The 14,944-nt window shown below is 36.0% G+C and overlaps 1 protein-coding gene across 3 annotated transcripts in view; it reads right to left on the minus strand.

Moving 5' to 3' along the window:
* Positions 1-9,132: 9,132 nt before the first annotated feature.
* LOC126781694 (transcriptional enhancer factor TEF-1) overlaps positions 9,133-14,944 on the minus strand; it is an 82,515-nt gene continuing 76,703 nt past the window's right edge. For all 3 annotated transcript variants that reach the window (XM_050506667.1, XM_050506665.1, XM_050506666.1), the window contains 5 exons: positions 14,420-14,597; positions 13,594-13,674; positions 11,883-12,049; positions 11,221-11,455; positions 9,133-10,657 (listed from right to left, as the gene is read on the minus strand). In XM_050506667.1, the coding sequence (XP_050362624.1) occupies positions 10,544-10,657; positions 11,221-11,455; positions 11,883-12,049; positions 13,594-13,674; positions 14,420-14,597 (775 nt within the window). In that variant the 3' untranslated portion in view covers positions 9,133-10,543. The remainder of the gene's footprint in view (positions 10,658-11,220; positions 11,456-11,882; positions 12,050-13,593; positions 13,675-14,419; positions 14,598-14,944) is intronic.

Consider the following 14,944-nt stretch of genomic DNA (forward strand, 5'->3'; position numbering starts at 1 on the left):
GATTGCAAATGTTTTGAATCAAGTCGAAAGAAATAATCAAGATAGATGTGTCACGTGTAACGGTTGCTTTATTAATTTATAATCTGTTTTTATAATTATTGCTATAATAATTAATCATTTAATTTTATAAATAAACAAAATATCACTTAAAAGTTTTAAAAATAACTGCGATATATATTATAAGAATAATTTTAATATATGATCTTTCAGTGAAATAAATCCAATGGGTACACGTGGGTAACCGAAGACAGCAATTTCGGAACTAAGCAAGCACTTATCACTTGCTTACAACTTTCAAAGACGGTAGACGCCTATAGACGTCAAATTTACTTAGCTATCGTGCACTTTAGCTACTGTCATGTGTTTAGAATTCTGTGTTCTGCGATAAAGTACTAAACGTGTATACCAACAACCCGCAGTGTTAACTTCCAAAACCCCTTAGGAAAAGAGAACTTTGCCCAACAGAGTCAAATTACCCCAATTTCAGAATTAACACTCGATTTAATTTCATTTGTTAACTTAACTTTATTAAAATGATTTTTAAACCTTGCTTATCTCAATGGTTGATATATAAATATAAATATTTATCGGTCGTGTAAAGTCCTCTTATATCAACGATTTCAATTATCAATTTATTTCATCAATTTAATTGTTTTCCTAATTAAAAAAAAAAGAAAAGATTCTTTTACAAAATAAATTGATTATAAAAATCGATAAAAAGAATAACGTATAGATTAAGTAAGCAAATACAGAAAAATGTCGAACAATATAGAAAAATAAAAGTAAATAATTTCAAGCGAGCTGCCAAGATTAAAGTGTAAATAAAGGTTGCTTTGTAAATATATCGTAAAAATACGTGTTAAAAATATTTGCCAAGGGTATTAAATAATAAAAAAAAAAATACGTTTTTCATAATCTTAAATAAGTTGAGTCGAGATCGTAAATTCAATCCAAAATATCAAGGGCATTTCTTTAACGCTACATAAGTAATATAACTGTACAGTTTTGTTTGATTCGTTTCGTTAAATCCACAGTTTATTTTACAATAACAAACACGTGAGTTATGTACATTTCGTGGCGGCGCTACACTGCACGAGGCGTGTTCGTTTGCGTTACACGCAACGTGTAGAGGATCTTTTATATTTGCTTAGTTTGCACAAATATTTGCATCGGACATCAATTCATATATAATTCAAATATTTGGTCAAAAAAAGCGATATCGCAACACAAACACGCAACGCCACGTGTAGCGACACCTTTATATGTGGCAAAGATTTCCTGAGAAAAATAACATACGTACAGGCGTACGTGCGAAACGAAAATGAATATTCTAAGAGAAAATTAATTAAAACAAAAGTTGCCACATTGAAAAAAAAAAAACCAGAAACGCTGCTTGCTTATATCTTAAATTTTGATTTTACTTACTAAAATATAAACTTAACGTAGAGCTGCTATAAGGAATTATGTACAATAGAATAAGACGAAACGAATTAGAGAAATAATGCATTAAAATCATATACAACAAGCAACGTTTTCGAACGAATATAAGAAGCAAATGTACAAAACGTACTCGGAGATACTTCACTATGGTTCTTAATAATTCTATATCTTATAACGAAGTATTTACTGTAACCTACACTAAGATTTTGGTCCTTTCATCATTAGTACCCTACATTTAGGGATCGTGAAACACACGAGTAACAGAGCGAATCGAATGCGAATATATAATATAAATATTGTTCTTGGTCACGTTATACGTTTGAAGTAATACTTTGGTATGTACAGTTCAAGTATTTGTCGACACGACACGAGAAATTCGAACTAAATAATTTATATTAAAAACTTAATGTTTTCAATCTCAAAATGTTGATATAATTTTAGTTATTTCGTAATTTTATACGTTAAATTGTATGAAGCGGAGATTAGCTTTACAACGGCAATAACTAAATTACAGATGGTAACCTAATGTTAAGTGGTCACCTTAGTCCAATTACCATTTGTGGTAGTTTCTTATTTAACTATCAATAATAGAGTGTAATAAAACATATAATAAAAGTCCCACAGTGCGGATGACCCACGAGCCAGACTAACACGCCATCTATCGGACGATCTTCCCGACATCGATTTGGGCGAGATTAGGATTGCTCTTGGGCAACTTGGAAACAACAAGGCTCCAGGAGATGACGGAATTACCTCAGAGCTTCTCAAAGCAGGAGGCACACCAGTTCTGAGAGAGCTGGCTAACATCTTTAATTCCGTCCTCCACAATGGTATAACACCGAAGACATGGAGCAGAAGTGTGGTGGTGCTGTTTTTCAAGAAGGGCGATAAAGCTCTTGTAGTGTAGTATATAAGCAGCTGACACATGGTATTGAGGAGCAGTAATAAATTTATCTTCAAACCTTAAACATCTACTTTATTTACCTAGTCCCGTCCTTACATGGCGACCCTGCCATTTAAGGTTCGGTTTCGGGTTCTAACGAAGTGCAGTATAACAATATAATGTCGCTCTGTGTAATATTGGACATTCGTGTATTTAATTGTTCGAACGTTAGTACCGTCATAATACAAAATGGGCAAAGAACAAAGTAAAGAACAAATTGTGATTGCACAAAATGCCGCAGGAGGCGTGAATTCGGCCGACGTGGAACTAATACACCAAAATCAGAAAGTGACAAATATAATTTTGGGTATTTTTCTTTTACTTTTAATTTTGGGGGCAAAGTTTGCCATATATAAATTATATAAACGCTGCCACATAAACTGGATGCGTCAGGAGATGGCCAGGAGCGCTTTCAGACGTTCGAGGCGGGGACCAGAGACTGGAGAAATAAATCAGGAACGTGTCGTTTAGCCTGGAGACGCATCAATAGATGTTTATAAAAAAAATAGGAGTGTAAAAGTGTGAAAAATATATAAAAGGAGAAGTGAAATAGTGTCATCAGCAAAGGTGTTATGGTATTATAGACAATAGATATATTCATATTTTATCATTATTTTTAAGTGTATATTTTTAAGCCGTTTCTTAAGATTTAAATGGATCATATATTAGATATAAAACATCAAATTGAAAATATAAAAATAAATTTAATTAAACTAAGTAAAGGGAAAAGAACTAAAAAATTGTTAGAACAGAAATATTTAGAGGCAAAAAGTTTATATGACGAATATATAAAATATCGTGACGAGTTAAACTTTAATGCATCTAAAGGGTATATAAAAAAGGAAGAGATAAATTACTTATTAGTTGCTTGCGAAGAAATTGAATCGTTTTATCAAAAAATTCAAACAACTTGTTTAGTTAGTGACCAAGATTTTAGCACCATGACTGACTTTGACATGAAAACTGCTACTTCTCTTCTACCTATTATGACAGGAGATGAAGAAGTTACTAAAAAATTAATAGATTGTATCGAATTCTATAGCCAAACCATTAGGAAAGAACATGAACAGTTACTTATTTCTTTTGTCCTTAAAACTCGTTTAACTAAAAATGCCAAATTACGTTTATTATCTAACTATGAATCTTCCACAGAACTTATTGCCGACATGAAAAATAATCTGTTGACTAAGCAGTCAGCCACGGCACTACAAATAGAAATGTTAAAATCTAGACAAGGTTCGCAGAGTATTGAGGAATTTGGTAAGAAACTTGAGGATTTATTTGTTGAATTGACTATTTCCCAAGCTAACGGTGACGATAACGCGTTTAAAATATTGAGACCCGTAAACGAAAAATTAGCAATACAGCGATTCACCGAAGGTTTGAGGAACAGTCGATTAAGCACTATTTTAGCGGCCCGCAACTACTCAGAGCTGAAAGATGTTATAAGAGCAGCCAAAGACGAGGAACTGTCGCGTCAAGGCTCTTTTACATCAGCTGAAACGATTTTCACGACTCAACATCGAGGTAAGTACCAACCATCTTATAGGGGGCATAGTAGAGGTCGAGTATTAAACAACGCACGCCAACATTACACGCCAAATAGTTCATTTAGGCCGATGCCGAATCAAACATCTAGTTTATACCACCGAGGAAACAATAGAGGATCCACAAGTAATTCTCGAGGACGCGGACATAATTTTGAACGTGCAGTATCGCGAGGTAGAAATAATAACGGTAGAAAACAGCATGGGTATCTTATGAATCAATCCCAAAACGATATACAGGTTACTACTTCGGAAAATAACCAAAACTTAGAGTTTTTTCGATCCTAACTTTATTCTAGCATGCAATACATATAATAATTTCGTAGAGTTTACAATATTAGGTACCAAATATAGAATGCTAGTTGACACGGGCGCCTCGATGTCAGTGATTAAATACGATGTAATAAGAGATAGGAATATTCCAATACATCCAAAACGCGTAGCCGTAAATGGTATTGGTGGCACCTCGTACACCGAGGGCTATGTTTACATACCGTTTACCTTATGTGGAATAGAATTCAAACATAAGTTTTATGTCTTAAAGAATTTGCCTTGTATTCAAGATGGTTTAATCGGACAAGAATTTTTAACTAATTATAATTGTGTAGTAAATTACGAAAATAATACATTTACTTTAAATAGCTTCGACAAACCAATTACGCTCTCCTTAGGTTTAGGAAAATTAGGTAAAAATACATTTATAAAGGTACCTCCGAGGTGTGAAAAGTTTTTTCAAGTTGATTCTTATTTGAATGAATCGTGTGTTATATTTCCCAGAGAATTGTGTGAAGGTGTATTTATCGCTGGAAGTATCTGTCAACCGAAAGAGGGAAAAATATTTATTCAAATTTTAAATACTCGCGAAACAGAAATTAATCTTAGTTATTTTAGGCCTGAAATTGATTTATTATCGAATTATAATATTTGTTCATTTAACAAAGAAAATTTGGACGGAAAAAGAGTTCGGAAATTATTATCATTAATTAAATTGAATCATTTGAACAAAGAAGAAAGCATTAGTATACAAAGTATTTGTGCGAAATATGCTGACGTATTTTTCTTGCCAGGAGACAAGTTAGGTACGTGTAATCTTTACGAACAAAATATACAACTAAAAGCTAATACGAATCCGGTCTATACTAAACAATATAGATTACCGTTTTCTCAACGTGATGAAATAGAAAAACAAGTTCAAAAAATGTTGGCCAATGATATTATCGAACCCGCTAACAGCGAATGGTCTAGCCCAGTACTATTAGTACCTAAAAAATCAGAAGATAATAATAAAAGCTGGCGTTTAGTGATAGATTTTCGGAAATTAAATGATTGTATAATGCATGACAAATTTCCCCTTCCGAATATAAGTGATATATTAGACTCACTTTCAGGAGCTATTTATTTTTCTCAATTAGATTTAACACAAGCTTATTATCAAACGAAGCTAAATGCTGACAGTAGGAAATATACCGCATTCACAACACCGTCTGGCCAGTATCAAATGACCCGTATGCCTATGGGTTTGAAAACCAGTCCTGGTTCATTTTCACGCTTAATGACAGTAGCAATGTCGGGACTTAATTACGATAAATGTTTTGTATATTTGGATAATTTAATTTGTTTCGGAAGAAATTTAGATAGTCATAATAAAAATTTGTTAGATATTTTAACAAGGCTTAGAAAAGTTAATTTAAAATTAAATCCTGATAAGTGCGATTTTCTTCGAAAAGAAATTTTATACCTCGGACACGTGGTATCAGCGGACGGCATTAAACCAGATCCAGAAAAAATTAAGGCGTTAATTAATTATCCGGTTCCTAAAAACGTAGACGAGCTCAAACGATTTGTAGCCTTTGCGAACTATTATCGAAAGTTTATTCCGAATTTCGCCCAAATCTGTATTCCATTAAATGATTTATGTCGTAAAAATGTAATATTTAATTGGGATAAAAACTGTCAAAAATCATTTAGTACTTTAAAAGAAATGTTAATGAGCCCTCCAATATTACAATATCCTATTTTCGATTATAATAACACATTTATACTACAGACAGACGCCTCAGGGTATGCAATAGGTTCGATTTTATGTAATGCTGATCGTAGACCAATAGCTTACGCCAGTCGTAGTTTAAATAAAGCTGAACGTAGGTATCCAACGATTGAGAAAGAGCTTTTAGCGATTGTTTGGTCTGTTAAATATTTTAGACCGTATCTCTATGGACGAAAGTTCATTATAGAAACAGATCATAGACCCTTAATATTTTTATACAATATGACAGATCCTTCCAGTAGATTGTTAAAATTTCGGCTAATACTTGAAGAGTATGATTTTAAGGTTACTTATGTAAAAGGGTGTGATAATGTAGCTGCAGATGCATTGTCACGCATAGAAATTAGTAGTGAAGAATTAAAGGCGATGAATGATCATATTTTGTCAGTACTTACAAGGGCACAAAAGAAGAAGCTTGATGAAAAACCTTGTAATTCTACTTCGGTTTCTAATATTTCTACTGACGATTGGACTGATCACCCAAGAGTTGTAGAGATGTTAAAACTACCGAAGTATTACACGGAGTTGGTATTTGTGAATGAAGAAGAATGGAGAAAGTTTAAAAAATGCGTATCATTAGAGCGTGGTGATTATGCATACTCGTCGTCAAATCGTACAATTTTTGTGAAACTGTTTACCCAATCCCAGTGTACACGAGCTGTCTCTGTGAGGGAAATGGAATCATTTTGTATCGATTTAAAAATAAATACGTTATATGTAATAAAAGATGAGAATAATTTTCAAATAATTAAAGAGCTAGCTCAGGTTATTAATAAAATGCGTAAGTGGTCCGGACCCCGTTTATGCGTAATTAAAGGAGTTACAAAAATTATAGACGACGATACGAAAAGAGTTATATTAAACGATTATCATATCCTGCCCACTAGCGGACACGCAGGAATAAGACGTATGTTAAATAACATTCGTAAAAAATATTTTTGGCCAGGATTAGAGCATGATGTTAAGCTTTTTGTAAAAAAATGTAGTAAATGTCAACGTTATAAATATTTAAATACCATAAAAGAACCTATGACCATAACGGACTGTGGAAATTCAGCTTTTGATAAGATTTATTTAGATTTGGTAGGTCCATTGACAAGAGATAATAATTATAATTACATTTTAACGCTCCAATGCGACCTCACCAAATATGTCGAGGCATATCCGATAGCAGGTAAGGATGCGCGCACAGTAGCTACAACTCTAGTAAATAATTTTATACTTAGATATGGCATCCCTCGGCAGATCGTGACCGATAGAGGAACTGAATTTATAAATTCTACAATGGAAGAGGTTTGTAAAATTTTAAATATAAGTCAATTACAGTCTACAGCCTTCCACCATCAGACCTTAGGATCACTTGAAAATAGTCATAAACATTTAACATTTTATTTAAGAATGCAAGTTAACAGTCATAGTCAGGAATGGAGTTCATGGATTCCTTACTGGTGTTTTTCGTATAACACTTCTGTACACTCGAGTACAAAATTTACTCCATACGAATTAGTGTTTGGCAAACAATGTAACTTACCAAGTAATCTTAGGTCGACAATAGATCCAATTTACAATTTTGATGATTATGCAATAGAACTAAAATACCGGTTACAAAAGTCACAAAATGATGCTAAAACAAACCTCATAAATTGTAAAACTTTAAGAAAAATAAAATATGATAGAAGTATAAACCCAGTGGAGTATAAACAAGGAGACTTAGTATTGGTTAAAAATGAAAATATTAGCAAACTTGATCCATTATATTTAGGTCCATATACAGTTGTTAAAGATTTATCACCGAATGTTGTAATTTTAGTCAATGGTAAAGAAAAAACTGTTCATAAAAATAGGACAAGACTTTATGTTGAATGATCATTAAACATATTGTTTATTAAGACTTGTGATTATGACTGTACCTATTATGATATTTGATATTAAATTTCAGCACTGCATTATTATACCTTTGTTTACATATTTGTTTTATTTTGTTTAATTATTATTATATTCAATTTTATTTTACTTTTTCATATTGTATTTTGATTAAAAAAAATGTTAATGTATCCAACATTTTTTTTTGTTTGGTAGGGCATGTAGTGTAGTATATAAGCAGCTGACACATGGTATTGAGGAGCAGTAATAAATTTATCTTCAAACCTTAAACATCTACTTTATTTACCTAGTCCCGTCCTTACGTCTCTGAAAAACTACCGCCCCATTTCACTTTTAAGCCATGTTTACAAATTGTTTTCGAGAGTAATCACGAATCGTCTTGCCCGAAAATTCGATGACTTCCAACCCGTGGAACAGGCTGGGTTTCGAAAAGGCTTCAGTACCGTAGACCACATACACACACTAAGGCAAATAATACAGAAGACCGAGGAATATAATCAGCCTCTATGCCTAGCGTTTGTGGACTACGAAAAAGCCTTCGATACCATCGAGACCTGGGCTGTTCTGGAATCCATGCAGAGATGCCTAATTGACTGTCGGTATGTCCAGGTGGTGAAGTGTTTGTACGAAGCCGCAACCATGACCGTCCAAGTACAAGATCAGAGCACAAGACCAATCCAATTGCATCGCGGGGTAAGACAGGGAGATGTAATATCACCGAAACTCTTTACCAATGCATTGGAGGACGTCTTTAAGACGCTCGATTGGAACGGACGTGGCATTAATATAAATGGCCAACACATTACACATCTGCGATTTGCCGACGACATTGTCATCATGGCGGAGACTCTGCAGGATTTGGAAGAGATGCTAAACAGCCTGAGCGATTCTTCAAGACAAGTAGGTCTCGGGATGAACATTGAAAAGACCAAAATTATGGCAAACCGTCATGTATCCCCGAGATCAGTGGTCGTAAATGGCTCTCCACTTGAAGTTGTGCAGGAATATATCTACCTGGGCCAAACTATACAACTTGGCCGGCACAACTTTGAGAAGGAGGCTAAAAGAAGAATACGTTTGGGCTGGGCGGCATTCGGGAGGTTACGTCATATTTTTGAATCGTCGATCCCACAGTCGCTTAAGACCAGGGTCTTCAATCAGTGCGTCCTACCTTACTTACGGTGCCGAAACGTGGACACTTACCGTAGGACTGGTCCACCAATTTAGGGTCGCTCAGCGAGCAATGGAACGCGCGATGCTTGGGGTTTCTCTGGCAGATAGAATCCGAAATGAGGACATTCGCCAGAGAACTAAAGTCACCGACATCGCGCTTAGAATTAGCTCGCTGAAGTGGAAGTGGGCTGGTCATGTCTCCAGGCGCATTGATGGCCGATGGAGCCGACACGTGTTGGAGTGGAGACCACGCTTAGGCAAACGTAGTGTAGGACGCCCTGTGACAAGATGGGCCGACGATTTAAAAAAGGTGGCAGGTTCGGGATGGATGCGGACTGCCCAAGATCGGGATGGTTGGCGTTCTATGGGGGAGGCTTTCGTCCAGCAGTGGACGGCAAAAGGCTGAAAAAAAAAAAAAAAAAAATAGAGTGTAATGTTTTTATGTTGAATAAAGTATTTTATACATTTTGATTTAGTCCTTGAAACTTTGATTCGGTTCAGTAATACTTTCAATGTCTAAGTACGGGATCGAATATGTTTTGTGCCAGTAATTACGTAGTATTAATGTTACCCACCAAAAGTGTCCTTCAAAACGCATAACTGCCATTGAATAGCAGTATTACATGTTATGATTGGTTCGCACATTCGGTCAACACTATCACGGAGGTGTGTCCGATCCTTAATACATTTAGATTCAATGTCACAATGAAAGAACCAAATACGCTCATTTATGTTAATGTAACATAATTATAGAGGCACTGTGTGTATTCAAATCTATATTTTTTTTCTTAAAACGTTATTTTTTACACGCGTTCAGGTAATAGATAATGATATTCTGTGAAAGTGTTGGACGAAAAAACATTTTACAACCGAAAACCTTAAAAATATATATATATATATATATATAGAGTTAAAATTTAAAACGATAATCTCCCTTCGATACCGGGTATAAAGTATAAAGTATTATAACTCTATGATAGATATTAAAAATTGAGCTATACATAAATTTTCATTTACAAAAATACTTGTAGCGTAATTTTCAGATCACATTTTTGCTGATTCGCATCACTATAATATGTATAACGATTTTTTTAACTCAATAACATTGTCCGTTTGTCCGTTCATATTGACACTTCTCATATTGCAAAGACCTGCGTCGCACGAGTCACCACTGACGCTTCGTACACCGGGTCCACCACTCGGGATACTATCGAATACCGACTACCTCACACGACCCGACACACAGAACTATTTGTACATCAAATGTAGAATAATCTAGAAAGTATCAATAGATTAAAAATCAGCTCGAAAATTTTAGTTTTTTCAGAAATAAAAACACATAACACACTATATGTTTAGTCGGATATGATGTCAGATGATAATGTACTTTTTAAAAATAAATTTAAAACGGATCAAACTAATTCTGCACATCGGGTCATGTAGTTCTCGTAAGCTTTACTAGTGGGTTACTGCAGCCCCCCCGCGGGCGAGGGGGGAGTGGGGGGGCGTTCAGTCTTTGACGAGGCGGTAGATGTGGTGCTGCGCGCCGTGCTCGCTGTTGGACACCTCGAACACGAAGGCGGCGCACAGTAGCGTCTCCTGAGTATCTCTGTTCGACACCACCTGGAACCGATCGTATTTGTTAGCGATTCGCAATCCACCAGCCAAATTTGTTTCATTACGGGTATTAACGAGGACTAATCGGGACGTAATGGATTGAATCGTTCAAAACGAAGCAATCGCCAGCGATGGCGAGCTCCACCAATCGATATTAGTTCACAAATATTTGACACGCAAAAAATAGTTGATAACGAATTTGATTAAAATTTTGTTTCACTTCGGCTGTGCCGTTGAGGAGTGTTGATATGTTTTAGGACTACACCATAGTGATACAACACAGATGATGCACAATCAACGGTCAGTTGAGTTATTTGTATATTAAGTTATGTCTAATATATATATTTGGAATTTGTCTACAGGATTAAATTGGCAGTTAATTGATCTACATTTCAATTATTTATATAAAAATTAATAAGCAGCATTTAATAGTTAACTAAATACAGCTATGGTTACAGCGTTTGTGCAGACACGCAGAAAACCTTACTGACATTCATCGACCCGACTGGGACCTGAGCCAGCTATACGATCTGTATCAAGGAGTATATAACGGCACAGTAGCTTGGTACCTGTAAGATGGTGAAGTTCTCCAGCACGCTGTTCATCATGTACTTCTCCGGGAGATGCTTCAACTTGTGTATGAAGTTGACCATGTACTCGCACATGGGCGACCTCTGTATGCGGTACACAAAGCGCCCCCCCTCAAAGCGAGCGTATTCCGTCTCCACCTTCTCCACCACCTGCTTCCCGAACGAGCACACCTTCGTGCTGCACGTTATTGTCATGTTCTCGTTGCTCTCGTAACTGGAATATGTAAGTTCGTGTTAGGACTCAAATGTAGCGAAAGTTCTTACTAGAAAAAAGTTTGTATATATCCCACGGCTTGGTTAAGTCTTCGTATCCTTTTAGAAAAGAAAACGTCGTGAGGAAATTTGCATGTGTCCTATTGGAGCAGTATAGTGGTGGAAGATCCTAACATTCTACTCAAATGTAGGGGAGACATTAGTGGCACATTTACAGACTGTTACATTACTTTAGACACAAATGCTTTGAAAACAATTATTTAGTGGAACAATTGTGCAAGCCCCCCCCCCCCCTTCTACCCTAACATACGGGCGAAATCTAGTATGATATAATTTGAAGAATTAGATACCAATATATGCATAACTCTATTATTATTAAGGAAATAAATGGCAATCCATTACATAGTAATACAATAGCTAATACTTACACACTCGTAACCCCATAGAAGGCCCCCGGGTCATCCAAGTTATTTGTATTAAGGTCTGCCCAAAATTTAACTAAGAAGAACGCGTTTCGAGGTCCCTTCTCATAGAGTTCCTTTAGACCGCCTTTCTTCTCCGGGAATTTGTCGTTTATCTGCTGCACATCGACTGACTGGAAATAAATATTTGATCTTGTAATTGCGAATTTCGGTATTTTTTTTGTGATTTCATATAAATTAGATTACACATTTCATATAATATTCAAAAATTTTATACCAATCAAGTGATAATTTTATAATAATTTAATTGTTAATGTCTTTTCTATTTGTAACAAATATTTTGATTTTTAAAATTATTATTATTTTGTTAACGCGAAATGTTGATATATTTTGCAACACCTATAATTTAGGAAACACTTGATTTGTATAACGTCATGTTTAAAGACTCAATTGTATTTATTAGTGTACTTCTTGTTGGTGTTGATATTATAATGAATAAATAAATAAATAATATTATAAATGCGAATGTGAAATTTGTTTGTAAGGCTTTCACGTTTCTACTGGTGGTAGAGCTTTGTGCAAGCTCGTCTGGGTAGGTACCACCCACTCATCAGATATTCTACCGCAAAACAGCAGTACTTATTATTGTTGTGTTCCGGTTTGAAGGGTGAGTGAGCCAGAGTAATTACAGGCACAAGGGACATAAAATCTTAGTTCCCAAGGTTGGTGGCGCATTGGCTATGTAAGCGATGGTTGACATTTCTTACAATGCCAATGTCTAAGGGCGTTTGGTGACCACTTACCATCAGGTGGCCCATATGCTCGTCCGTCTTCCTATTTTATAAAAAAAAAATAAACAATTAAACCGATTTATAAAATTCTTTAACCAATGGAGAGCTATATATACCCACGGGAACGGGAACTACATGGGTGAAACCGCGGGCAAAACGCTAGTATTGATTATATATTGAATTTGTTTGTTTATTTATTTATTTATTTATGGTCCACAAAACAGATTATAACTAAAGACACATTTAATATATAAGTAAACATTATAAGCAAGCTAAGTTATAACCCAACAACTATGTGAACACAGATTGTAGACGAAATATTTCACTTATAAAAATCAAATAACATCAGCACTTGAGAATACATTGTACACTTTACAAAAACTTTGTTACGCTTTAACGTATTAACTACTCAATCGATCATGATGAAATTTTGCGTTCACGTTGTGAGAGGTACTGAAAGGGATATGGGGTAACAAACCCCCTCCTCCTTAAGTGGATAAAGTCGCGGGCGGAAATTAGTTATGAATAAATAAAATACTAATATAATTTTATTGTTTTTATAATAAATTTTCAAACATTTTGTTTTTGATAATATCCAGCTTTAAATGACGACGGCTGTAGGATTAAAAAATGATCCATTTATTTTAAAATTAGTCAATTTTGTTCTGGCTCGTTTATATAAACACGAGAACTAAAAAAATAGATCAACCATGACCTACATAACACCAACGTAAACTACACATAACAGTATATAAACTCTATCTCTACATAATAAATGCCAATTTCTATAATCAATATAAAAGAATGATCACTAAGATTCTTGTCGGTTCTTATACAGAAACTGCTTTCCAAATTAGAGATTTTAGATGTAATTAATATTTGAACGACGAACCAAGTTTCTATATATATAAATAGATGCAAGTCACCTCCAGCAGCGGGTCCGCGTAGGTGACGGAGCCGCCGATGTGCACGAACAGGTGCTGCGCCGGGGACGCGCTGGGCGGGTACTGCAACACACGTATTGCTTTGTATTATTGTGTTCCAGTGGAACTACAAGGGATATACCAGTTCCCGAGGTTGGTAGCACATTGGCGCCAATGTTTAAAGTTGGTGACCTTAGCAGGTGGCCCGTTCGCCACTCTGACTACCTATTTTAATTAAAAAAAGGGTGTCTCGGGTCAGAGTAGAGTAGAGCCCTCGTCTCACCTCGAGGATATCGGAAGACTAGATTGAGGGCTTTCAGTATTAAGCGTATCCATTTATATCATCGCTCTTCGAAACCTTACATTTAAAATGTTGTACATACTTTTAAATTAGAACAAAAAATATGATAGTGATTACACACCCAAAAGTTTTCTATTTACATTAAAAATGATATGATTTATCTGTTAACTTTACGGAAACGTCGTGATCAGGTATCAGATGGTCTATGTAATGTTCAGCAGCTGTCTGAGAGTGACCGAGAAGAAAATGTTTATAGCGGTATGAGACACTTAAAATATCTGGCTACATTCATGGGGGACGACTACAGCTACTGAACTAATCGGGAAGTAAGGCTTTGCTCCGACAGCAGCATGGATCGGTACAATCTATTACTACCTACTACCAAGGCTAACTTCCTGGTTCAAATGGCGAGAGAGACAATATGACTCCAGGCTCGAGCTTCGTATCATCTTAGGTCCTATAGTTGGCGATGCAGTGTGCAGACACTTTTAAGAGCATTTGCTCATCGTAGCACAAAGGCGTAATCACCGTGTCGGGGTCCCGCGGGTGCTCCACGAAGGCCGAGAACTCCACGAGGCGCAGCTTGTGCGTGGCGATGGCGCGGCCCTCCCACGGCGGCGGCGGCGCCACGTCCGCGCCGCCCGCCACGCCCACGCCGCCCACGCCGGGGACGCCCTTGTAGCCCGCGCTGGGGAACGGCTTCACGCTGCAAGCGTACCACGGTTAAATCACAAAAGTGGGCAAACGACGATCGAAATGCATCCACATTACGAGGCATATCGAAGGAACATTCGGCCCACAGATTAATTTTTATTATATAATGATAATATTTTAATTTTTTCTGCTAGTATACAAGCGAGGCGCAAAAGGTAACCAATTTCGCATATTATATTATCCACGTCTAACATATTTATTGGTACCAATTTTCGGTTGAAAAGTTTTGAAACTTTGGCTATACTCGGACGCTAGTTACGATGAAGTAGATATTAATATTATTTAAGGCGGTATTGAGCGGACGAATCGGGACGAAGTATTCACACTATGAAATGTAGT

Source organism: Nymphalis io, chromosome 4 (assembly GCF_905147045.1).
Source record: "Nymphalis io chromosome 4, ilAglIoxx1.1, whole genome shotgun sequence".
In the NCBI taxonomy this organism is placed as follows: Eukaryota; Metazoa; Arthropoda; class Insecta; order Lepidoptera; family Nymphalidae; genus Nymphalis; species Nymphalis io.